A 26,943-nucleotide genomic window follows, 5' to 3' on the forward strand; every position below is an offset into this window, starting at 1 on the left:
TTGGTAATAACTCATAGAGCATTGCTAAAGTGAGCCTGAACTAATACCAACACGCATCCCCCACTCACCCTGAATCTCTAGAGGGAATTAAAATCAGTTGGCACATTTTCCCATCCATTGCCATCACATTTAAAAAGCATTTTGGGCCTGTGTTTCAAACTCCTACCTGTTTCCTCTAAGCTTGCTGGGGGGGAATTGAATTTCGTATTGTATTTGATTGCATTCCTGAGAACTGTGTGTGTTACTTCCATCTCCTTGCATTGCATATAAGGGGGGGTGAATTGCCACCAGGGGAAAAGTGAACATATGATATCTTGTGAATCCATATCAGTTAGTTTCTGTACTGCATTTTCATTCAACATTGCATCCATTTGAAACCATAAAAGTATTTTTGCTAGTTTATCCATCTTATACTAACTCCTCATTGATTGTAAAGAAGTGCGCTAGTGCCAGATTACCCATTGTTGATCAACATCATATGTCTAAGTGTACTATCAGATATTAATTTATTATAAAGTGTGATATATATATATTGTTTAAATCCTCAAATAAACCTTTTAATTTGCAAAACAAACCTACTTCTTGGCTCAGTGGGGTCAGGGGGATTCTAAGAGGGGGGTGTTATACAAGGGTGGTCATCCAGAGTACTGAACTAGACATAACAATACATTAATAAGGGTTTTCCTCAGCATCCCAGACTAGGCATTGACTTGGCTGTAGTGTTGATTGAATATCGCTTACAAGCCCGAACATTCTCCTTATCCTGAAGGATGTGGAGCGGCCCGGGCTGAATCCAGCCTGGTCAGCCCTCACCATCTTAGTCATTAGGGGTGCTAGTATAGGGGCCAGAATCTTAGCAAGTATATTGTTATCCAAGTTAATGAGGGAAATCGGTCTGTATGACAGTCATTGAGAGGTTTGCCTGGCTTGGGTAAAACTGTGACTAGAGCCTCCCATAGGGATTCTGGGAGTCTCCCTTCTCAGATACTATGATGCTACATTTGCACGAGATAGGGACCTATCTTGGATGCGTAGTATTTATAGAATTCGGCTCCAAACCATCAGGTCCAGGGGCTTTCCCGGACGGTAGAGATTTAATGGGTGTCAGCACTTCTTCCAGAGTTATTGGGCAATTGAGGCACACCCTGTCTTCATCCGTGCACCAGTATAGGGCTGTCTGGTCTAGGTATTCCTCCATTTCTGCTTGGGAGGCCTTTGAGTGGGACGAGTACAGGTCTGCATAGAAACGACCAAACTCCTGCCCCTTGCTTGTCTACTATAGATGTTACCCGCCCCTTGTGTGTGCTTCGCGGCCCTGGCCAATAATCTCCCTGGTTTCTGCACTTCACCGTATTGTCTCACGGCTGCCCCCCACCCCAGCATCCTCACCTCCCTGCATGCCAACGATTTAAAATTCTCCATGAGTTGCTTAGTTTCGGCCGGTAGCCCGGGAGTATCGGGTGTTCCAGCCACCTGTAACGCGCGCGACTCAACAGGGTTTAGTTCTTGTCTAATCTGTCAAAGTAGACTAACCTCTTTGGCAATGCTTTCCCCCCGGATCACGCATTTGAAGCTTTCCCAGAGGGTCCCTGCTGACCACTGAGCCCACATTAATCTCGAAGAAGGTATCTATCTATAGCCTTCGTAATGTCGTCTGTGTGGGTTTAGGAACACCAAGTGTCGACTGCATATGCCAGGAACCTTCAGAGACGATATCCCGTACACCAAGTCCGACTTTGGGGCTGTAATACCGCCAGATTATGATCTGATGTTTTCTGTGGTGTGGAGAGCTCACAGGCTCGCAGCCATCTTAGTCGGGCTCTCTAGCGCCCCCCCAGGAATTAAATTAAAGTCACCATTTGATACCACAAATATGCTTGTGATCAACATAGATGATCCTCCTACAAAAACCTCCCAAGTGACATATTTGATTGTATAGATACGATAATTACTAAGTGGGGTATGTTACCCAATAACAAAATGATATTGCTTGGAGGTGACTTAAATGCTAAATGTGGTGCAACTGTTTTGGAAGGGACCTACCATAAAATTGCCCACATATTTTTTTTCATATAATTTTTTATTGCAATTTTGTTTACACAATACTTGAAATAAACTCCCCCTCACCCCCCAAATCCCTGCTTCCCTTCCCAGGTCGTGATAGTTTGTCCTTTGTCCTCAAATTGGTTTTGCTCGCTCTGTTTTCTCCAGTTGGGCTCAATTGTCTCCCCATTTCTCTTCTTGTGTGATTGAGGGTTGCTATCACTCCCTCCCCCTCCATATTATTTCCCCCCTCCTTGCCCTTGATTGGATTGTTGACATGTCTGTTTCTACGGGTGGGAGTTGAGGTTTTAGATTACTCCCAGTAGTTTATCCTCATTGGGCACCATGCGTTTTTGGAGCCCTTCATTAGAAATGTCATAACTAGGTCCCATTCTATAAGGAATCTCTGGTGGTCCTACCGGAGGGTGTATGACACCCACTCCATGGCTATAAAGTCCCATCAATCCCCACCCATTCATGCTCTGTGGGTGCGGTCTTCAATTTCCACTTGCAAGCTACTAGCAGGGCCCCAGACATTACCAGAATCACGTAGATTTTATGCTGTGCTCTCGTGGGGAGGTTCTCCAGTTCTCCCCGCACAGTCCCATTATGAACAGATCCAGGTTAGCCTTCTCTCGCACCCCTAATATTTCTTTCAGTGCCTCTTGGATTGTTAGTCAAAACAGTTGGACTTTCGGGCATTGCCACCAGATGTGCCTCCAGTTTCCCTCTTCCCCGCATTCCCTCCAACAAAGTTTGAATTTAGTCTGGTAGATTGTGGACAGTCCAGTGGGGGTAAGGTGCCATTGGTCCATCATCTCCATTAAAATGTCCTGTATCTGCAGTGACTATGCGACTCTGGGGATGTTTGACCATAGTCCTATCCATTAGTCGCCATCAATTGTATGTTTCGTCTCCTTTTCCCAATTGGCCATGAAGCGTCTTTCCCCCTACGTAATTAGGCTGTATATTTCCTCCACTATGTGTTTGTCTCCTGCATTGGTGGTAACACATTTCTCAAATGGGGTGAAGTCTCTTGTTGCTGCCTCTTTTTTAGGGTCCTGGAGCCAATGTCTCATTTGGTTGTAGTGGAATCGCTCCCCTTCCCCCGCCCCAAAGTCCATTTTGCACCGAGGAAGGTTTTTATCTCCCTGCCATCACACACATCCCTTATCTTGTGACACCCACCTTCCTGCCATTTAGCAAACCCATTTCTGGACATTCCTGGTGTGAATTGTGGATTCCTGAAGGTCGGAGTGAAGGGTGACAGGAAGGTGGTCATCTTAGAGCGATTTGCCAATTAATGGGGTCTGTGCTCCCTGGGCACCCAGAGGACCTCCACGAGGTGCAACCCCACCACTGCCCTGTCCATTTCTCTCCACTTGTTCTCTCGGCTGCCCCTTGAGCAGTCCCTGATGACCCTGATCTGTGCTGCGTGATAGTAGGCTTTCAGGTCTGGCTCGCCCATACCCCTTTGTTTCTGGGTAGTAACATCACCTTAAGCATTACTACTTTCAGTTTGACTTCTAGGTCCGCCTGTAGGAGTCTGCGCTCCCTGTCCCTGCAGGAATTTATTGCTATTATCTTTCCCAATATCGTGGCTTTGAATGCATCCCAGATCAGGAGGGGTTTATTTCCTGACTGTCGTTACTCTTGAAGAAATTCTCTATTCCCTTCCCAGTTCACCTTTTAGGGTCTTGTATTTGAAGATGTAAACTGGGTATTTCCATAACCCCGAGGGAGTTGGTTTCCTTCAAATTTTAAGTTTGATGGGGGCATGGTCGGATAGTGACGATGAAGCTGGTTCCCCCCACTCCTATGTTCACCACTTGCCCTAGCAAGGATCTTGAGACCCAAATATAGTCTTTTCTTGATGCTGACCTGTGTACATGCGAGTAAAATGTGAAGCCTCTCGTGTCCCCTCTTTTCTCCATCCAGGTGTCTACCAGTGATAGGTGGCCAATTTTCTCCCGCATTTCCTTAGAGGGTTTGTTTTGGGAGTAAGAGATTCTAGCGCTCCTGTCCTTAACTGGGTCCCACACTATGTTAGTCACCTGTGAATATTATTCTCCCTTTCGCGAATCCCTCCAATTTATTTTAGTGTCATTTGGATGAATCGGTCTTGTCTTGAGTTAGGTGTGTATATGGTGGCCAGAGTGATAGTCTCTCCCTTCCCCTGGATTAGTATGGCAAAGTACCTCCCTTTTAGTGTTTTTGTTGAGGGCTGGGGTCTTCAGATCTAAGTTTTTGTTTAGTGCTATTAAGACTCCCCCTTTTTTGTGCCGTCATTTGCTTGTTGGATTTGGTTATAGCCTTGCAGCCGGATCTTATATTTGTATTTCTCTTGTATGTGGGTTACTTGCAGGGTGATCAGGTCTGGGTTTTCTCTCGACAGATGGTGATCTAGTTTCTTCCTTTTTAGTGGCAAGTTTAGGCCTTTAATGTTTAGTGATAGACCTTTTAATGCTGTTTTCTTAGCCATTATTTGAGGGTTTTCTTGCTACTAGCCTTTGTTTCCTTGCGAATGTGACTGGACCTGGACCGGATTCCCCCCCACCCCCGTTCCCTTCGCCCCTACCCTCTCATCCCGGCACATCTGGGGTTTCCCCCTGTCCCCTCTCCCACCTTCCCCCCTGCCCCCCGTTTACTGGGTTGGGTTGGTTCTCCTCCTCGGGGGTTGAGTTCTCTTCCTCTCCCAGCATGTCCGCTTGTGGGTTGCCCACAACCCATTTCTCGAAACCAAGAGTCCCCCGCCGCTTTCCCCTGCACTGCAGCTGCTCTGTGTGTCCCCTCCGGGGATGCTTTTTGTTCCGACATTTTTTCCCACAGACTTGCATTGGTGGAGCCCCTTCCTGGGGAGTCATTTTCCTGCTGGTTTTTCTCTGGCGGTGTTCCTGGGTTTCTCGGTTCCCTCTTTTTCCTCGCTTTCCTCTTTGATTCTTGTGTGGTCCATTCCCATGCCTTTCTTTTTGACTGCTGTCGTTGAGCCCTGGGCCTCACCACTAGATGAGTCGATCGCTATTCCCAGGATGTTTGCTCCTTCCTCTGTCGATGTGATTCTCCTTTGTCTGCCTTCAAGCTTGAACTGGAGGCCGAAGGGGAATGTCCATCTATATTTGACTCTTCTTTTCATTAGCTCCTGCACAATTGGACGCATCAACCTTCTCTTAATGAGCGTAACCTGAGAGAGGTCTTGAAATAGTTGAATCGCAGAGCCATTAAAGTTGAGGTCCTTTGCTCTTCCTGCGGCGGCCAAGAATCTTTCTTTTTGAGTGTATTCGTGCATGGCTACAAGGATGTCTCTTGGTCTAGCGCCTGGTTCATTACTTTTTGGCACCAGTCGGTGTATACGGTCGTCCTTGATTTCTGGCAGGTCCGCCCTGTCCACCAGGTCTGCAAAGATTTTTCTTATTGTGTGGGGCAGTTCTGCGTCTCCAACCGCTTCTGGTATTGTTTTAACTCTTATATTCGCTCTCCTTGATCTGTTTTCGAGGTCCTCGGCTTGGATCTCCAAGTTGTGGGTAGCCCTGGCTAAATGCTCCATTAGGTCCTCCACTTTGTGAGAGTCATCGGCCAGCTCCAGCAGGGCTTTCTCATTAGTGTCTACTCTTGCTTTGAGCATGTGTAGGTGTGCTTTCACCTCCTTCAATGCCCCCGCCAGGTCTTCCCTCATTTTATCTAACTGGGACTGGATGGTGTTCGCCATCCTATCTTCAATGTTCTGGAGGCATTGTTCGAGGAACTTGTGTGACCACTCTCTCCTTTGGCATTGGAACTTGTGTGACCACTCTCTCCTTTGGCATTTCCTCTTGAGGGGCCTCTTCTGCTTCCCTCTCCGCCTCCTGCTCGGCCTTGGGCTGTGATACCCCTCCTTCCTCCACATTTTCTGGCTCGCCCGACTTGTGTGCTTTTTTAGCCTTTTCCGTTGCGTTTTGGCTTTCTTTTCCCCTATTTTTTTTACTTGTTTCCTTGGTCCGATGTTGTGGGGGGTGGTCCCTTGCAGAGGTTCCATTTGTGGTTCTATTCACCTGGGTTTTGGGTGTAGATGGGGGCTAATGTTATGAGTTCCTGACGGCAGTGGTTGTGATCTCCTCTCTTGTCTTCCTTCCGCATTTTTGGCTGTTAGTTTGCTTTGACTTGGTTGTTATGCGAGAAGATTTCCTCAACAGAGGTTAGATATTGCAGGTGCATCAGGTTTATAGTAGGCTGGTAATAGGGGTGAGACCCTGGGCTTTCTCTTGTGGGCTAAATCAGGCTGGCAGCCAAGATCATATGCTATGTCTCAAGGGAGTCGCTCTGTGTTGCCATCCTGGCAGTAGTGTATCCAATGTTCTGTTGGGTAGTTGCCACTTCTACTGCCTGGTCTCAGCCTCTGTTGAGGCGTAATGCCTGCTTCACTGTTTTCCCTCCTCTTTCAGCCTTGGAGGGCCTCTTGGCCCTGGCCTGCTCCTGCTAGCCCCTGTGTCTGAGTCTCCTGGTTCTACCTGGGCCCTTCGTCTGGGTCTATCATGTGGGGGCTCCTCCCTTTACTTTTCTTGCTTTTTCTGGGGCTCAGTGCTTGTTGCCCCTGGGTGGCCGGGGGTTCACCCTCCTCTCTTTGCCTGAGCTGTGCCACGTCGCAGAGTAGCTTCAAGCTTTGGGTGTTGATTATATGGAGCGGGTCTCTGCGTCCCTCTTATGGGGGTCTGGGGCCTTGTCTGCTTTGTGTCCTGCCCCTGGGGGCTCTGTCATGGGGGCTTTTGCCTGGGGTGGTGGGGGGTTCAGAGTCTTACTGGCTTTACTGATGAGCGCTGTCTTCAAGTTCTACACTTCTCGTCCCGGCTCCTCCCACGTGTCCTGTCCTCTGCCGTACTTGAGCAATCGTCTGCACAGCCTCAGGGGGGCCTGCTCCGATGTTGGTGTCCATGGCACCTCTTCCTTATTCAGTTGCTTAATGGGCTCGTCCCGGCGGAGTGAGCTCCATGGGTGTATTTGCGCAGGAGGCCCGGGATCACTCAATGGTCCTCTGGCTAGCTTTGTCATAGTCTCTGTTCCCTCCGAATTGATCTACTGCACAATTGACTGCGTCGTCATTTTTATATATATAATGGGTTGGGGTAATAATAATATAAGGGGATTGCATAGGGGTTTGGGGTGGGGTTTGGATTGGGTGGAGGGCTGCAGGGGGTTTCCCCCCACATATAGATCCTAATTGACCGTTTAAATTCGGTAAATTGTATAGATCGTTCAATTGTCATTCGGACAATTGTCATTCGAACAATTTGTATACAACCTCGTGCTTCAAAGTACTGCTCCCAGTCCGCCGCTGAGCCCGCCAAGCCAGGTCCTTGGGTCAGTGCCGTCCTTATGCCTGCTGGTTCCCAGGGAAGGGCTCTTCAGCTTATTTATTTCAAGTTTCAAGACATGTGGGGCCGGAGAACACCTCTTTACGGGTTCTCAGTAGGGCAGCCATCATGGAATACCCATAAATGTATTTTCATGTACTGAGGCTAACAACAAAGGTATGGAATGGAATGAGTTTATGACTGAGTGGGACTTATGGCCTTTAAATGGAAGGACCGCTAGTGATAAACCCGGAAGGCTCACGTGGTCCAATTGCAAGAAAAATGTGACGTTGGACTACTTATACGGAAACTCCCCACTGCTACAATATGTAAACCGTTTCAAAGTGCTACCCTCACCGTTTAGTGATCATGCCATTACCTGTATTTATTTAAACATCCCTACATATAATGTGAAAGATAGGGGTCCGGTTAATTTGACACCTAACAATAGTGAAAACAGTATAAAATGGTCAGCTATAAAACTCAAAAAGGTCTGCCGAGAAATACGGCGTATTTTAGAGGCTACCCCTTGTGTGCTGAAGAAATTATTGACACATATTGCCAAAACCAGACCCCTTAACATTCACGGGCAAAAAGAAACGCCTCCTTTTCGATATAGAAATTCTGTACGCAAAAAGAAAATAGAGAAAAGAACAGAGTTTACTAGTTAAGGGCAAGGAAGAATGCAAAAGGTTAGCAGATAAATATAGAAATTGGATTAAAAGAAAAACGAAACTAAATACTAAATGGCAAAACATGACGGCTTTAAAAGATAATAAAACGAGCTCTATTTGGAAGTTACAAATTAAAGCTTGTGGATACATTTGCCAACAGATCATCAACCCCATTGGGGAGGAGACTTGGGTCAAGTTTATTGAATCCAAAATGTATAAGCCCACATTAGAGCCACAATGGCAGACTAAGCACAAGGAATGGCCAGTGAAATGTACCTTAAATAGCATAAGGAGAATAATAATCAAACACAGAATTCTAATGCCCCTGGCCCAAATGGACTTGCAGCAATAGTAATGAAAGAAGACCCTGATATCTGGGATTAAATACTCCTAATGCTATTTAACAAGGTATGTAAGGAGGGAAAGATTCCACTCTCATGGAAGAGATCTATCCTAGTACCGGTTCATAAATCCGGTGACAGGCTGCTGATTCCTGAAAATTATGGACTTCTGACCCTCTTAGACACCACAGGGAAAATGTGTGCTGCTGTTGTGCTCGAGAACCTCCAAACTTGGGTAAAATCAACTACATCCCTTCTAAACGAGATTGAGGCCAGGATCGATTACCATTCATAACTTTAGGATGTTAAATGCTCTAATATCCCAAGCAAAGACACAGAATAATGCATCATTATGTGTAGTATATGTGACATTTTGACAGTGTTGATCGACGAACCCTGTGGAACAAACTAAAAAAGCTGGGCTGCCCCAACTTGCTGCTGGAGATTGTTCTAGCGCTGCACACTGACAACACTGCTCAGATCAGTTTAGACAATGAAGGGCTCTTATCGGGCACAATAAAAATAAGCAAAAGCGTGAAACAGGGTTGCCTGTTAGCAGCCATATGTTTTAACTTGTATCTAGCAGATCTGCCCATCAGATTAGAAAAGAAAGCTTAACTATCCCCCTAATATCAACTCCACATGAGAAATCGCCATGCTATATGCAGATGACTTAGTCATTGTAGATCACACATTTAGAGGGATAACAGGGATGCTGGACGAATTAGGCAGGTATGTAAAGGAGAACGTCCTGGTGATTAACGTGAATAAGACCCAAATCATGCTAATGTCCTCCAGAAAAAATCATGAAACATAGAATGATGACAAGTTGGGGAACTATAGATTACACAGACAGCTATAAATGCTTGGGAATCGTTATACACTGTAACAAACTGTGGACATATATTTGAGACTAAGATTTGTCGAGCCAAGCAAATCACATGTTGATTCGTATCTGAATATAATTATACTTCTAATTGGTTATTTATATCATGCTTAATACCCAGAGGTATCAAAGTGCAACCCGGGGATGGAACCTGTGACTTCTTGCTTCCAAGGTACGTGCGTTGCCCTTAAGCTTTCCTCCTGAGACTAATAGGCGGGTTACTCCTTGGGAGGTATAGTGATGTTCTACAGACAATGGTTTACACCCATGCTATTGCATGGACTGGAAGCGCTAAGTATAAAAGATCTGAGATAGAACGAAAAAATCGAGGGTTTTATCTGGTGAATGATCCTACATCTACCCCATTCTTGCTCCATGCAATATGTGAGATTAGAGCTAGGGTTACTTTCCCTTACACAGACCAACACAAGAAACATGTAAGTGAATTAAACTTAACTTGAATTGGTCGCTTGATACAGCACGCTGTAGAAACTATAACATATTGAAGGTGGCGTTTAGAAAAAGACTTAGGAAGTGGGACTGGGTAAACAACTATGACCACCTAAGCAATCCGCATAATGTTGCACAAATAGAGGAAATCGTACATACTTTCTTACGCCCCCAAACTTATTTGTAGTGCCCAGATTCAGCGGTTTGCAAATTTAGATTGCTCACCAAAGTGCTCTTATGGGGAGCTGATTTTTACGCAAGAGTAAAGTGGAAATTACCTAGAGACGAAAGAACAGGTTGAATGTGTATGTGTGGCACGAACCTTGAAACCGTGAAGGATGTCTTAACTAAGTGTCCTTGCCGAGGTTCTATCTATATGATACAGTTTGCTGACTTTGTATACAACTAGGACATGATCAAAACCAGGTAATTCTGGATATGTAGTCTAAACACTGAGTCAGGAGCGATGCACATTGCAATTTACAGGGTATGGAAAAATAGAAAGAGTAAAATGAATTCAAAAGGATTGTCCGCCAACGTATTCCACATCTTTGACAAGTAATGTCCACAGCTGTGCTACTTTACAAATTTTTCGGCAGAGGGCGTCCTGCGTCGATGGCGTCGGGTCGATGTCCCTCGAAGGCCTGTGTCGAGGGTGACGTCACCGGATGTTATAAATAGAATGCACGGCGCCCGTAGCCTCAGTTCTGTTTTTTTCTGCAAACGTGTTTGCTTCGAGAACTCGGCACGCCTCGTGCATTCTTCGAGAATGTCTTCTTCGTCTACCCCTCTGACTCTGCGGTCTGGCTTTAAGAATTGCCAGGACTGTAAGTTTAAGATGCCGATTACAGACCCGCACCGCATTTGTTTGTGGTGTCTGGCCGAGAGTCATGACACCGATGACTGTTCGAAATGCTAGTCGCTGACTGCTAAGGCCTTACGGGAGCGTAATGGGAAGTTACAGGTAGCTCGGGGTACTAAACCCAGTAAGTCCCGAAAACTGCGAAAGCGATGTCCACCGACGATTCATGGGGTGACTCTCCTCATCCGAAGTAGTCCCGTGGATCTCGATCCCGGAGTGGGTCCCGCTACTCGTCGTCCTCGTTTAGGCACTCCCGGAAACAGCATCACCAGTTGCCTTCCCCGTCCTCGTCAGATGATGGCGCCATGAGGAAAGTGGCTTGCCCTACTAAGTCCTCGACACTGGAGCAATGGGAGACCTTCAGGGAGCAGGTGCTGGCGATTTTTCAATCGCAGGGCACAGTTTTGTCCGCGCCTTCAGAAGAAGCCGGCAGGGAACGGTCTCAGTCCGATGTTCGTGCTCCTTCGGGCCTGGGTCCTCGGCGCGATCCTCATCGGGAACCGTCAAGGTCCCGTTCGGACAAGGTTCAAGTTGATCGCCACAGATGTGCTAGATCCAGGTCTCGGTCTTCGTCCTCAGCGAAACCACAGAAATCTGGTAAGGGCTCGAGGTTGCCATTGACTCAGTCAGTGCCGTGTCCGTCGGATACGGAGGTTGATGCTTTGCCTTCATATCAGCCCTCGGCACCATCAGCGCTGTTGTCGACGACGAAGCCGTCGACGCCTTTGGGGCCGTTTGGCCGGAAATTGCTGATGGAGATCCTTGGTACTGTGGATCCTCCTAGGAAGGCTAAATCCAAGTCTGTGAAGCCTGTTAAGGAATCCAGACCCGCTTCTGTCTCTAGGCAGGAGTTTTTCCTTTCTCTGGATGATATCTATGAGGATGAGGAGAGGTCTGATTTGGAATTTGACCCTGTTGAGCCTGATGTGGCTCCTGTCTTTTCCGGGCACAGTCAGTTGGAAGACTTACGTCAATCACTACATGACGCCAGTGGCCTGGACACTTCTTCTGAGGTGGAGTTTGGCAGGCCTGAGCCTGGGGCTCATGCTGAGTCCTCTTATAGGAGACTCATGGCTAGGGTATCTAAGTATCTTGGTTGGTCTAGTCCTCCGGAGGCATTTGTTTAGGATGACTTGACTGATATTTTGGATCAAGGTCCGTCCACTGACCCAGTGTTGCCTTTTCATTTGACTTTGCAAAAAAGGGTGGCGGCTGCTTGGCAGACCCCGGAGTCTCTTCCGGGGGTTAACAAGTCGTTAACTAAAAAATACTACCCTTCCAGCAGCGACCCCAGCTACCTACCCACTCACCCCACTCCTGAGAGTTTGGTGGTTCAGGCAGCTACGGCCACCTTGAGACAGGCGGCGTACCCTACCATTCCTCCTGATGGGATCGACAAGCGCTTCAATGGTTGGGCACACAAGGTGTTTTCTGAGGGGAGTATGGCGTTGAAGTCAGCCAACTCCACTGTGCCTTGGCAAGATTTTCACACACTCTGTGGAATTGCGTCTCTCTGGCGGCTGAGCATATTCCTGAGGGGAAAGAAATGGATGGGTTCCTTGCTCTCGTGCAGGATGGCAAGGATGCCACGTGTGAATCCCTTCAGTCTGGGTTGGACACGGCTGACATTGTTAGCCGTCCATGGCTGCGAGCACCGTCCTAGGCAGGTTTGCGTGGTTGCAGAAGTCGGGTTTTGCTCCGGTTGTACAGGCCCGTCTTCTCAACATACCCTTTGATGGCTCTCATTTGTTTGGCAGCAATGCTGACGAGAGCCTTGAAAGGTTGCAGACCTCGAAAGCTGCTGCTAAATCTTTGAATGCAGCAGTGCGTCAACCTCCGCCTTTTCGTTTTAGGGGACAACAATGGAGGGGAGGTTCCTTTCATTACTACTCCTCTTTTGGTAGAACGCGAGGAGCCGTCAATCAAAGGGATCAACGAAAAAGTACCCATGGTGGTCAGGGAAATAGAGGTGCCAAAGCCACTCTAGCAGCAGCCTCTTTACCTTCAGGCGATGCCACAGCTGCTCCGAAACAGTTATGAGGCCATGTTCCATTGTTCGCCGGTTGGGGGCATACTGTCTCAGCATCTCGAAGAATGGCGAGCTATTACTTCAGATGCGTGGGTTCTGGAGACCATAGCCCACGGCTACTGCCTTCCCTTCCTAAAGCGGCCTCATGACAATCCACTGGGGAAACTCTTTGAAGCTTCTGGATCCACTCCTTGTGCATGAAATCTTGACCCTGCTGGAGAAAGGCGCTATAGAACTAGTACCTGTAGTGGAGAGGAACAAGGGATGGTATTCCCCATATGTTTTGATTACAAAGAAAGATGGGGGATTGAGACCCATCTTGGACTTGCGTTGGTTGAACAAGTTCCTCAGGAAGGACAAGTTCAAGATGGTCCCTCTTTCTCAGGTCCTTCAGGCCCTTCGACTTCAAGATTGGTTGTTGTCACTGGACCTACAGGATGCTTACTTTCATGTGCTGATTCCTCCAAAGCAAAGAAAGTGGCTGAGGTTTGAGGCAGGCAACTCGCACTTTGTTTTGGGTCCTGCCATCTGACACACTCTCAACGGCTCCAGTACATCGAGGCTGTGTTAGACACATCCTTGAGAAAATGTTTGCCTCCCAAGGTGAGGGCTCATCATATTGTACAGATGGTGGCCAAATTTCAACAAGCCCAGAGTCTTCCGGCTTTCGTATTCTTAAGGTTGCTCAGCCTCATGGCATCCTGCCTTTTTCTGGTGCCAGAGGCCAGACTGTGGATGAGATCCCTGCAATGGGTCCTCAAGATGCAGTCGTCCCAATTCTCAGGTAAGATGTCTGATCCCATTCAGGTTCCACTCTTGGTCTCGCAGGATCTTCTGTGGTGGACCAGCGAAGGGAATCTGATGAAGGGGAGCCATTTTGGCAACCGTGGCTGGAGGTGACTGACGCTTCCCTCACAGGGTGGGGAGCTCATGCTGACAATCTGACTGCCAGCGTTCGATGGTCTCTGTCGGAGTCCAAACTCCACATCAACCTGCTGGAGCCGAGGGCCATCAGGTTGGCCCTGAAGGCTTTTCTGCCGTCGGTGCGGGGGAAGAGTGTCCTGATCATAACGGACAACACAGTGGACATGCATTACCTCAACAAAAAGGGAGGGGAGGTAGGGTCACTCCCGTTGTGCAGAAAGGCAATGCAGCTCTTGTTCTGGGTAATCCAGCAAGGAATTTCAGTCTCGCCAGCTCATCTGGCCAGAGAGGAGAATGCGGCGGCAGACACTCTGAGTAGGCAGAGCATGATCTATCATGGGTGGGAGATGGCTCAGGAAGTCCTTCTGGAGATCTTCGCCCTTTGGCGAACCCCGCAAGTGGATCTGTTTGCGACCAGTGCCAACCGGAAGTGCGAGAGATTCTGCTCAAGGGAATTTCCCCCGAGAGGAGCTCTAGAAGACATGTTTGTTGTGGATTGGTCATTCCCACATCTGTACACGTTTCCTCCGGTCTCCATCATTCCTCAAGTGCTAAGGAGGTTGCGGAGGTTCAGATCCCACATGATCCTCATTGCTCCGGATTGGGCCAGGAGAGCGCGTGGTACCCGGACCTTCTAGAGATGTCCATCTGTCCTCCTCGCAGTCTTCCCTACCGAGAATCTTCTTTCACTCTCTCTCATGCACAGGGGGGGTTTGGAGGAGGTGTTCGGGTTCTCCATCCAGAGGTCAAGGCGCTCAACCTTCATGCTTGCTTTCTGAAAGGTTGAGATATAAGGATTGGGACCTCCCGGATGACGTGATGGAGGTGTTTTTTTTGGCCAGGCGGCCAGCAGCCAAGTTCCTGTACCGTTGGCGTAGGTTTTGCGACTGGTGCAGAGGACGCAATGTCGATCCTTGTCACTGTTCCATTCCCATGGTTCTGTCTTTCTTGCTTTCTTTGGCCCACAGGGGTCTTCAAGTAGGTACCCTTAAAGGTTACCTGGCGGCACTGTCTATCTTCAAGCGCTTGTCTGATGAATGTTCTTACTTTAAGATTCCTTTAATTTCCCAATTTCTTGAAGGGCTCACTAATGTGTTCCCATCGTCCCCGTTTCAGGTGCCGGTATGGGATCTGAATTTGGTCTTGAAATTCCTGATGGGTGCTCCATTTGAACCTTTGCACTCTTGTCCTTTGAGATTTTTGTCTTTCCACAAGGATAGGGTTGTACTGAGGGTACGTCCATCCTTTCTACCTAATGTAGTGTCTGATTTTCATTTGAGCCAGAAGGTTGTACTTCCTGCTTTCTATCCTCCTCCTCATCCTGGTAAGGAAGAGGAGCGACTCCATAGGTTGGACCATAGGAGAGATCTGAGCTTTTATATTTCTAGGATGTCCAGGGTCAGAGTGGACGATCAACTCTTTGCGGGGTACGCTGGACACTGGTTGGGCCAGGCTGTTACCAAACAGCCTTTGTCCAGGTGGGTTATCCTCACCATTACTGAATGTTACCGATTGGCGGGCAAGGACCCTCCTAAGGGTTTGCGCGCTCACTCCACTAGGGGCGTGGCTACTTCCACAGCCCTACAGCGGGGAGTTCCTATTAGGAATATTTGTGACACAGCTATATGAGCTTCTATCCACACCTTTGTCAAACATTACTGCCTGGATATGGCCTTTGGTAAAGCGGTTCTTTATTCTGCCATCTGAATGGATATTCTAAATTCTTCAACCTCCTCAATTTCTGGTACTGCTTTGGGAGTCTGTCAAAGATGTGGAATACGTTGGAGGACACAATCCATTCGAAGAACAAGTTACTTACCAACTGGTAACCTTCTTTCGACAATGTTTCTCCAACGTATTCCACATCACCCTCCCGGCCTGCCCCTCTGGAGAATTTCCTATGCTATTGCAGCTTGCGTTCCTTCAAGGCTATGTGCAGTCAAGCAGGCATTGTGTACGAGCAGGTCACACGTTATGGAGGGAAAAACATTAACTGAGGCTACGGGCGCTGTGTCTCCTATTTATAACATCCGGTGACGTCACCATCGACGGAGGCCTTCAAGTGACATCGACCCAATGCCATCAACACAGGACGCCCTATGCCGAAAAATTTCCGAAGTTGCATCGCTGTGGACATTACATGTCAAAGATGTGGAATATGTTATCAGTTGGTAAGTAACTTGTTCTTCTATTTTATTTTTCTACTGCTGATGATGTAAAGATCTATATGGTTAATAATGTATTTGTATTATATGTTTTAGATAAATATGTATATATACAATGAATGTTGTAAAAGTTCAAATCGAACTAAACACAACTATAAATAAATACATGAGTAATAAAAAAATAGTTTAACATTTAGATTGGTGTGTATGTTTATTTACATTAAATACTCTTGAGGTTACTTTTGTTTTATTCTCTAGTTGTGGAGCCCTTAGTGGCCTCTTAGTTGTGTGTGCAGTTACACATACTATTTCGAACAGTCTTTTCCCACATTTTTCTTAATTAAAACAAAAAAATGTTTGTTCACATGTTACTTTATGGGATTACAAAGATCCTCCCCAAGTTCTATCAAAAATCTGTGTTGTCTCGGCCATGTATTCTCCATCCAACAGCATTCAGATGCTCCCCCCCTCTCCTTTTCTTTCATTGCTGCTCGGCATCAAATGACCTTTGCTCACACAAGCAACCAACATATCCTGCGGGAATGCCAGGGTTGCATTTAAGCAGCGGGTCTTTCGCTGCTGCAGTGATTGGGCAATGCTTGGCAGGGCGTGGGTGGGGGTCGGTGTCGCCATATAATCACTGTGGAGGATGGTTGAGTCCGTGGGTTTCTGTGAGGGTCACTGCTCTGTACACAGTACAAATAATCAACCTATTAATAATCGAAGTTGCAATCAATTTAATTGAAAATAATGAAGCTAAAAATAAATAATTTGTATTAAATCGTAAAGATTTATTTTTAAAACGCCTTGTTGCCAGGAGCAGTTGTGTCCTGTTCTCGGGTGATGTTTGGGGCATTGATGTCATAAAGGTGAGAAGATGCATGGAACCCTGAGTGATTGATGACGGTGTCAGGCAGAGCCTGGCGAGGCTGGTGCGAGGATGGGCAGCTGGCTGTTGCCCCTGTGTACACTGTTGCCCGCTTTATACATGAAGAAACACCCAAGAATGATGGAGCCTGCTTATTTCCATCCCTGGTGGCGAGATGCTCCAGCTATACAAGGCCGGTTTAGAGAAGGTGAGGGGGTAAGAAGAGGGTTGGAAGGGTCCCTGGGGGTCCGAGAAGGATTCTGCCCCCCCTTTTTTTTCTTTTTTTTAAAGTAAACCTTCACTCAAAATGGGTAAGTCAAAGAAAGTGGTGCTGAGTTCAGCTGAGTGGAGGGCACACATGGGTATTCCCCTCCTCCTACTAAATACGCATGAAATAAAAACCACAAAAAATACAATTTTACAAAAAATAATGACCCCTTTTTTTAAACGGGATTTTCTTTTTAAATAAACAGTCAATTTTCGTTTAAAGTGTTTATTTTTACTGTTTGAATTGCATTCTGTGTAATTGAGTTATTTTGACATTTTCATGGTTGCTGCTGCATTGTCATTCCAGGTTATTATTGCTTGGATGTTCTCTGGCGAGCTGTACATTCTCTCCAGCCAGTTCTCAGTAGCCAGAATTGGCATTTGGTGGCTGGTATATGCAGGGGCTTAGTGCATGGCTGTTGGTGGACTTGCTCCACAGCTTACTGCGGTTTATTGGGGACTGGTGTGTGTGTCTTCTGGACCTGGAGAAGCTATTCAAATGCTATTGCCGGTTGCCAGGATCAAAGCAGATCTGGGGAGCCTTTGACTCGGATGAAGTTCTTCACTTTGCCAGTTTGTGGTCAGAAATTGAAAGGTACAGTTCTGCAATTGCTGCACCACCGTCATTGTGGCGAGGTGGGGATCCCGAACTATGGCTTGCCGGTGTCTGGATGTTTAAAGTTTAATTCTGAACCTGCTCTTCCAATCCACATTTTTGATTAAGATCGCAATAGTGCAGAAATTCTTGGGTTGAACCATTTGCATTTTCAAGGATAATTTTTTATAATTGGCTTCTGTAGTTAAACTTCTACTACAGGTTTTGTAACAGCAGGTCAATTTATAGTCTGAAGCTGGAACATTAAGGCAACATTGCAACAGTCATTTAATGAGCGCTATCTTCATTATTGCTCTTTTGCAACTGCTTCCATGAAAAGTGCTCTCAATTTGTTTGTGTAGAAAATATGTTCACCCCAACAAGGTCAACCGTGTTAGACGAGTTACATAAAACCTGTTTCGTTTGATCAGATCTGTCTAATGGAGCGTATTGCAATCTGGCACTCGTCACCGAAACCAGTTGGCGGCAGTAGGATTTAGAAAACATTTACAAGGTTATTTTATGTTACACCGCTGTGTTGCACAGAAAATGTCCTACATTCAATATGTTCCGCTAAAGCTTGAAGGGACATGTTGGCTGCCTTCCTTGAGGGAGGTACAGCAACCGAATGCCCTAGGCCCAGAGTCACAAAAATGTGTGTGCGTGTTTGTGCTGGCCAAATTTGCCCACATCTAGGAAAGGGTATGAGTCCCCATTTCAGAGAGGGGCTTTGTGCATTTTTTTTAAGGGTTCACGATTTTTTTATTATGAGATATCGACATACAAGATATTTAGTATGGCTGTTTGCCTTATAAGCACCCAGGCCCCTATTGGTTATTTAGAAGATGGTCACAGAACCAACAACATATTCATATCCATTAGTCTGCCATGCACCAGGTTGTGCAGGATGGAGGTGTGCACTCTTAATGGGCAAAGTCTGAATGAAATTTTGAGGATGGGTCTCGTAGGAGCCATCTTTGGGATTCCCCATCATCCATTTTCCACCAGCTCCACAGAAGATATGGCACCCATGCAGTGGCCAAGAGATCTCAATGCCCCCCGCCCCCACCCCTTCACCCCCCCCTGCAGCTGCATATTTTGAGGTTGAGGTGAATTGTGGGGATGGTGCGAAATAGCATTGGAACCCTTCCCGAAGCAGCCAAGACCTGGGATTCCCCCAGGCTATATGCCTTCAGCCATTGCCCCTTTTGCACAACCCACAATTATGCACATTTGTGCATGTGTATCCTGGAAAGAATCATCATTAATATCTTTTGTGAACTTCTTCAGAATGCATCAAGCAAACCATACTTGTACAATGCACTTGTGAATCGGACGTGTAGTGTTCCAAATCTCATACATTGAAAGCACAGCTAACAAGAGTGAGTGTTGGAGGTTAAGATCTGACCCGATTGCTGGCCATTGGCAGATTCTTGTTAGGTAGGGTTTTATTTTGGGGGTAAAAATTGAATTGTCATTGCTAAGAATCGACAGAAAACGATAAAGGCATGTATACGATGATTCCATGGTGTGCCCTGGCCTGCTCTAAGCTAAAACATTTTACAATGTTCTAATCTGATGGGACGCTTGTGTACCTTAGGTGGGTGCTATTCAGTTGGGGATAGGACCAAATGATGCCTTTTCGACGTGGTTTAACCAAGTACAATTTAAAAGTAAACAGGAAAAACGATAGAGAAAGCATGAAGTGGAAAAAACATGGATGGATGAGAAGGGTGTGGGGTTGGTTTGGGTGATGAAAAGACCACTAATTTCAAGACCTGAAACTAGTCCTTTAACATATAACACTCAACCTTTTGCAGCAAACAGAGTCCAAAAGCACAAGCGCCAGACCCGCCTCTCGTCATCAAGGTGTTCAACCGGCACATCCTCTTTGACGTCGTGTCGCGGGGGTCGACGTCAGACCTGGACGGACTGCTTACTTACCTGTTGACGCAGAAGAAACGCCTGACGGACGAGGATTTTCGAGGTGAGTTGTGAGTCACGGTTCCGCAACCGTGAGCGCAATGACGGTTGTGTCTGTGCGAACTTTTAAGCTCACACTCAATAATTAATACGTTTGACACTATTCTGGCAAATGAAGCATTCATTTCCCCATGTGTATGAGGCATTGGTTAGGGTTGGAAATAACGAAAGTATATTTTATTGTGCCATGCTCTATTTGGAATATCGTTGGTTAGACATGCGCGCGAGTAATGCCCATGTGACTGCCTTTGAATGCTTTCATTTTAGGTACACTTTTGCATTCCTGCCTTTCACTACCTATAACTCAAGATTTGGCTATATTTTATTTGAGGATATTTATAAAAACTCACTGCCAAAAGCAGCACTCCTTGTAAGAATTCCAACGGACAAACAAGTGTTGTGTGTGTGGTCCCACAGCAACCACAGTGTCCTCGTGCATAGGACATACACACACACACACAGACAGAAGGGATTTGTTACATGGGAATATTTAAGAAACCGCGCTATGTCCTACACCTGCAACATCCTCTCTTTATGATATCCGTTTTTCACAAATTATTGTTCTGCCACATATTTCCATTGGGTGGATAACGCGGGCAGCCCGTTCCTCTTGGAAATGGGGCGCTGCCGTCCAACACGGGGTTCAGCCCCATTTGAGAGCTTACAAGATGGAGGAGTCTGGCATGAAGCGCTATATGAATACCTTTATAAGTAATAATAATTGGAATGATAATGATAGTGTGTTAAAAGGGGTCTGCCTCGCTGCCTCTCTAGTCCCTTGATTTGCCACTTTTTGCTTAAGCAAGACCCCAAACAATATGACTTATTTTACTTTCCACACACTCTACGCGAAAGCCTCAATGAAACCCAAACAGACAAGGTTCCTACATGTGTGTCGTTACAACACTGGCAAGTGGCAATCATCGTGCTTCTGACCAGTACTGTACCACGTGCTTTGTCTATGCCCCTTTGCCCGTTCATCAGGCTAGAAGGCTTTTCCAAAAAAGATGATGAATGAGACGAGGTAGCAGCAGGTAGCGAGAGGAGAGGTTTGTTCAGGAGTCACTCAACCCTGTACCTCTCCAGTCCCAACCTCAACTGAAAGGAAACAGAACTTTCATCCATGTGCAGTGCACTCGGCATTCTAACCTAAGGGATTGTGGGTGGGAGGGCGGGGAAGGAAGAGAGCAAGGACTACCTACACACACTATTGATGTAACACATCCTCTTTCTTCTATAGTAAAATGAGAACATTTGCCAAACCACGTGGACAAAATAGTTGGGCAATAGTAGTTGGCTGTGACTGAGTGACACAGTGAGACAAATCATCCTACAATGGCTTCCAGGCAGGTGTTATCCCACCTATAGCTAATCCCTGTACTGTATGGGAATTTTGGAGCTTCGAGATCTTGTTTTCACCCTATTATTTACAGAATGTTGACTTTTCGCCATCTGGGTCCTTGTTTTGGGCTGCTTGGTGGGGGCTGGGGGTTAGTGCCAGACAGATGGAAGACTTGTTCCAGCTATACCCTACTCTAGTGCCTTACGTGGCGCTACAAAATGAGCCAGGGCTCATTACGGGGGCGTGGCCTAATGGCGGGGGTCCTGCTGACCCATTAGGCCATGCCCCCTGATGAGTCCCGGCTCAATGGGCTACTGGCACCCTGCCAGGCAGCCTTTTGTAGAGATCAGCATCCTCTCCCTATAGGGGAGTGGGTGCTGATCTCTACATTTATTTTCTATTGGCTTGCCTGGCAGAGGATAGCGCCTTGCCTATTCAGCCTTAATGGTGGCGCTCGCCCACACCATCAGGTGATGGGCAGCGTCACCATTAAGGCTGAAAGAGTAAGGCCGTTGGACGCGGAGGCCTTTTTTCCTAAAGACAAACTCACGCGAATGCGCAGGAGATTCAGGATTTAGGAAACAAGGCCTCTGCTTCCAGCGGCCTCACGTTTTCTCCATAATGATGGCGCCGGCCCACGGGCATCTCTTGCTTAACGGGATGCCTCGCTGGAGCGACGCCACCATTATGGCTGAAGGTCATTTTTTTCTGAAGCCTGAAGCTGTCGCACACGAGCGAGAGCTTCAAGGTCTCAAAAAAAATAACTTTTCGTGCAGTGGCCGGGGCTGCCAGGGGAGATTAGTGGGCCCCGGCTCAAAACAAGATTTCAGAGCCTGCTGGCGCCCAGTCCCGGCAGGTCCGGCCCACTTAAAGCCCTGCCCTACTCTCCAGGATATCTGCTCCAGCACCTGACATTTCTGCATCTCTCGGTTCTCCCTATTCCTTGTACAAGCTTCTCTATTGTGAAACATTTTGGGAACCACTGAATCGGGATCCGTTTTTGTAGGCTGCACCTTCGGCATTCCATACCTTGCCATCTGCAATGTGCATGACATTGCTGAACACTTGTACCCGGATTGGAAGACCGTACCAGGACCCCACTTCCCCCCCATATTTCTCCATATAACTGGGTAATTTGAGCCTTATTACTGGCCCCACATGGAAATGTTGCTGGCTGACTGTCTTGATGGAAATAGTTCTAGAAACACTCCACTTCAAGCAAATATTGAACGGAGCCACCCACAGTGCGGGACACACCCTGGACGCAATCTTCTGCAGAGACGGACTCTCTACCACCACCCCACCAGTAACGATGATATGGAGTGATCACTAAACGCCCAACCCGCACAATGCCGGAAACGCAATACTGCACGCTACTAACAAAAGAAACTGGCAGAGGCTTCACTGGGAATACTTGATAGAACTGCTGGAAACAACTAAACCAAACATTGCTAAACTAAACAAAATGACGCCTGACTTAGCGGACAGAAATCTGGATGTCTGGATCACACACAGTCAGGGGTGCACAACTGGTTTCCACATAGGGCCAAATTTATCTTTGAAGCTGCCTACAGCGGATCGGACTACTAATACGTGGCGTGGAGCAGGGGAGAGATGATCCCATTACATGAGTAAGGGTGCGAACCAAGGAAAATGAAAAAGAAATAGAAAAAGCGTTCTGGTCATGAAGGCGGTGGCCTCAGAGAGTAAGTACTGTAATGAGGAAGACTAGGAGTAATGAAGAATACTGGTAAGTAATCCCCCAATCTCACCCATGTTAGGTTTATCAGCAGCAGATGAACACTTAATTTCCAAGTGCTGAGGGCTGCAACTTTCATTCAGTACCATTTATTTCGCCCAAATTAACAGTGTTTCCATGTTGTTACCTTCTTTGTACATTTATCTTTAGCTGTTGTTCAATGCCACATTCACAGTCTCTCTCTCCTTGTCTGTCTCTTCCTCCCTCTTTCTCTCCACTCTTCCTCTGTCTATTATTTCTGTTGCTTTCTCTTTCTTTCTCTCCCCTCCTCTTCCCTCTCCCCTCTTCCTCTTTCTTGCCCTATGCTACTATTTCTGTCCGTCTCTCTCTTTCTGCCTTTCTTTTTCTCCCCCTTTTCTCTCTGTCTTGTCCTCCTGTTACTATTTCTGCCACTCTTTCAAAAGCTTTCCTTCTTATTCATTCTCTTTCGCTCTCCAATATTTCTGTCTTTTTCTGTCATTTCATCTCCTCCTTCTCTTCTCTGTACCACTCGCTCACTCTTATGCCTTGCTTGATCTATTTCTTTCCCTCTCTCGCTCGCTTTTCCTTAACACTCCCCATCTCTTTGTTGTCCTTTTCTGTATCTCTCTTACCATTCACAATAGGATGTAAAATCTTTGTCAGTGTTCTCTCCTTGTTTGCTTCATCACCCATCACATACTTGTAGAAATTATTTTATTAGGTTAAGATTGAATTTATTTTTAACCAAGAAAGTCAGTGGGGCAGGAAGCAGGATCTCCAGAAATGATGGCATCTGTCTATTTTGTAAAACCCTCAGTGAGATTCTTAAACATCTGGTTGTTGAATGTGAAGCATTATTGCCACTTCAGCGACATTGGTTAGGCACATTTGTATTGCAAGATTATGGTGTGGATCCTGATCAACTCTGGTTTAGAATCATGGCAGCCTGCCAGACTGCAATATTGCTGTTTTAGAGTTGGTTAAATTAATTCTTGCTTAGTGCTAACTTGTGTGGTTTTAATGTGTACACGTATTTATGAAAAATGTTTGTTACTTTGAGAAATATTGTGGTTTCAAATAATGTTTCGTGAAACGCTTTTATAAGCGAAATCCTAATTTATAAAATGCATTCTCTCTTTCTTTTTCCCACTCGTTCTCTTCCTCTCTCTCCTAAGGAGTCTGGGAGAATTTTGCTTGAAGGGCTGAGGTACGGCTCCCACCTAACTCTTGGTGCCACCGGCACCCCCTTGCTGTCTTCAATTTTCTCCCGCAAGAGTTCTTCCACCTGGTGCAGGTCTGCTACAGTTCATGCACACCCTCCCGGCTGCGCTGCTCTGATCTGCAGGAGTGGTTCAGTGGGACTTCAGTCCCCTGCTTGTCTGGTCTGCTTTGCACGACCACTGCTCCTCCTTCAAGCCTCTTTACGCACTTTGCTGGCCCTGTATTGGCTCAGCACACACTTATGTATTATGAGGCATGTGTTTACTGAGAAAATGGAGAGCCAGCGATGGTCCCGGGCAAGCAGTTTGTTTATTTATGTAATGAAATGTGGCTTACTGCTTGAAGTGGGCCGTATCTCATTACAAAAGTAAACGCTCTTGGAGGGCCACATTTGGCCTGCGGGCCGTATGTTGTGCACCCCAGCCCTAGACCAATCCGCATCAGCTAATTAGCCACTGAGGGAACAAATTGGAAAAACTATGGAGAAACCATTACAATCAATCGGACAAAATAGATTACCAACGGCAACTCAGAGTACAAATCAGCAGTCTTCAAAGCAAAAATAAAAACTATGCCACAAGAATCCAATTGGCAACACACCCTCAAAAAACCTTTCAAAATCATTAAAAAAAAACATCCTGCAACAAAGGCATCATATCATCACAATCACTATGTGACAACATTGCAATCCACCTAAGAACAAAAATAGAATTGAAGCAAGCCTTACAATAAATAAACACAAATACTGAATCTCCACCAATAACCAGCGTGCCACCAACTGCAGAGACACTTGACTGATTTGAACCCATAAATGAAGAAGCTTTTACCGCACTATTAAATGACACCAACTTCGCCAGATCCCCCAGCGATTCATGCCCACCAGGCATCTACAAACAAATCCTCAACCACTGCACCTCAGCATCTTACTTCCGGCGACTGATGAACCTATTCCCAAACACAGCAATAGTTCCTAAATATTTCAAATCCGCTTACATCAAACCACTCCTAAAAAACGAAACGAGAAGCACAGAAGATCCCCCCCCCCATCCCCCAACTACAGACCTATAGTGAATCTACCTTACCCGGTGAAGCTACTGGAGAACCACGTATGAAAATCTTACTCGATCACGAAGAAACCAGTGGAATACTTGACCACTCGCACATTGGCTTCAGACCCATGAGAGGAACAGAATCAGCACTCCTATAAAAGACTTAGCTTTACAGTGGCTAAAATCTTTCCTCAGTAACCAAACTAAAAGAACTTGGCTACCACTGTTTATTTCTAACACCAAAACCATCTCCTGTGTCATACCACAAGGCTGTAGCCTCTCCCCACTCCTCTTCAACCTTTACATGTCCCCCTTAATGATCATTCGAAACCACGGACTGACCACCTACCACTACACAGATGATACCCAACTCCTCAAAATATCCTCTACCCAAGACCCAAACCACACCCTCAACAAATGCATCACTGACATGTACAGCTGGATGACAACCAACAACCTCAAGCTAAACCTGACCAAACAGTGACTTCAAAGCTCTCTGCTTCGCCCACAAATCACTACACGGACAAGGAGATGAATTCCTCCAAGCTGAGATCAACTGCTACCAACCAGGAAGGAACCCAAGATCAAGCGCCGACCTCCAAATCGAAATGAAACCTTACAAAAAAGGAAATACGGTGGAACCGCATTCTCACATCTAATTGCCAATCTATGAAATTCAGTCCCGAGGGAAATAAGAATGACAGAAGACCACATCACCTTCAGAATATGACTGAAAACCTGGTTATTCACCTCACTGTGATTATCATAAAGCGGCTACTGCCAGCAATATCACCAGGGATCCGAGATAACCAAAAGACAGTACGGATTCTGGAACCAACAATAAAACAAACCTGCAGTACTAACCAATGTAGGGTGTGTGACCCAAAAACAATCCCAAATAGGCCAAATCATAGATGCACCTTTTGCAAGGAAGACAACGTTTTTTATTACATCCAAAAGTATTGGACGTTCATGTAGAACGAACTAACATGAGCTTGCCCCGCCCATAGAAGTTACATCTTTTATAGCGGAAAACCACAACTATGCATAAAAAAGATTACCACATGATCCCGCACTCCCCATTGGCTAACACCTTTACACAATTCTAATGATCCTCTATAGTTCATTTGGTCACGCATTATCTAGACACATTCCCCTTAACATGTGACTGACTATATCTTCACTATGAAACTTAGGAGTTGATTAACTACCAAGTACATTGTTACCATAACACATTTCTTTAACGAGTAGAACATTCTTGACCATCGCGTGATGTGCACCCCTCCATCGGATCCTGACCAAAGTGTAAATAGCGAGGTCAACTCTGCTTTGATAATACAGTGGCCCTTCTCATTATACCAGACACTTTGGCACGCACAACCAGCTCCCCAACCTTTGTAGATACATTCATTGGCCTCCCATCTGTGCCTCCTGTCCCAAATTACGGTACAGCCGAAGTAAGTCCCCCCCGGTCTCCCTTATCAATTTCAGATTCCAGAAGCCCATATATGACGTGATCGGGGCACCACTCTTGTGTCTGAATTCCATTTATTTATTTGTCCCTAGAGGTGCAGCACCTGCAGTTAAAATAGGATAACCGGTCTTCAGGTGAGGGCAGTAGTGCTCTAAATCTTCACCAGGACTCTTGGCATCAGAGAACACCATGCCCTGCTCACATGAATTTAACTTTCAAAGAGTGCATCTCTACCCTTCCTCCCTGGACCCAACATTCCTGTCCCAGCTCCTACGAGCTCTGCAGCTTGACTCACTTACCTGTAGTCAAAATCGCGCAGCTACCTGTGACCTTGACATCATAACTTCTTTGTGGGGGGGAAGGAAGGGGGACGTATCTCAGAATTAACTGGACAGAGTCACAGACACATCCACGCCTTCTCCCCCAACTTCCAGTGCTATGCATACGACACACAACTCTTTTTCAAACTTCCTGCTGACCCTCTTGCACCTTCTATCATCGCTGACTGCCTATCTGCCACCCAGGCCTGGTGCACCTCCAATGATCTCTGCCTCAATGCCAGCAAAACTGAGTTCCTTCCCATTGGGATCCCTGCTCCTGCATTCTTCCCTTCACTCTGGCCTTTCTCCATGGGCTCTCCCCCTGCTCTGTCTTCTGAATCCAGAAACCATGGAGCCATCTTCGACTCCTCTCTCTCCTTCCTCCCTCACACTCAGGAAATTGCCA

General features: G+C 46.5%; 1 protein-coding gene across 3 annotated transcripts in view; it reads left to right on the top strand.

Annotated features, from left to right (window-relative positions):
• The window catches only part of TRPV4 (transient receptor potential cation channel subfamily V member 4), an 848,481-nt gene that overhangs the window by 357,256 nt on the left and 464,282 nt on the right, over positions 1 to 26,943 (top strand). For all 3 annotated transcript variants that reach the window (XM_069619410.1, XM_069619409.1, XM_069619408.1), the window contains exon 3: positions 19,249 to 19,415. In XM_069619410.1, the coding sequence (XP_069475511.1) occupies positions 19,249 to 19,415 (167 nt within the window). The remainder of the gene's footprint in view (positions 1 to 19,248; positions 19,416 to 26,943) is intronic.

Source organism: Ambystoma mexicanum, chromosome 10, assembly GCF_040938575.1.
Source record: "Ambystoma mexicanum isolate Mex_15411 chromosome 10, UKY_AmexF1_1, whole genome shotgun sequence".
Classification (NCBI taxonomy): domain Eukaryota; kingdom Metazoa; phylum Chordata; class Amphibia; order Caudata; family Ambystomatidae; genus Ambystoma; species Ambystoma mexicanum.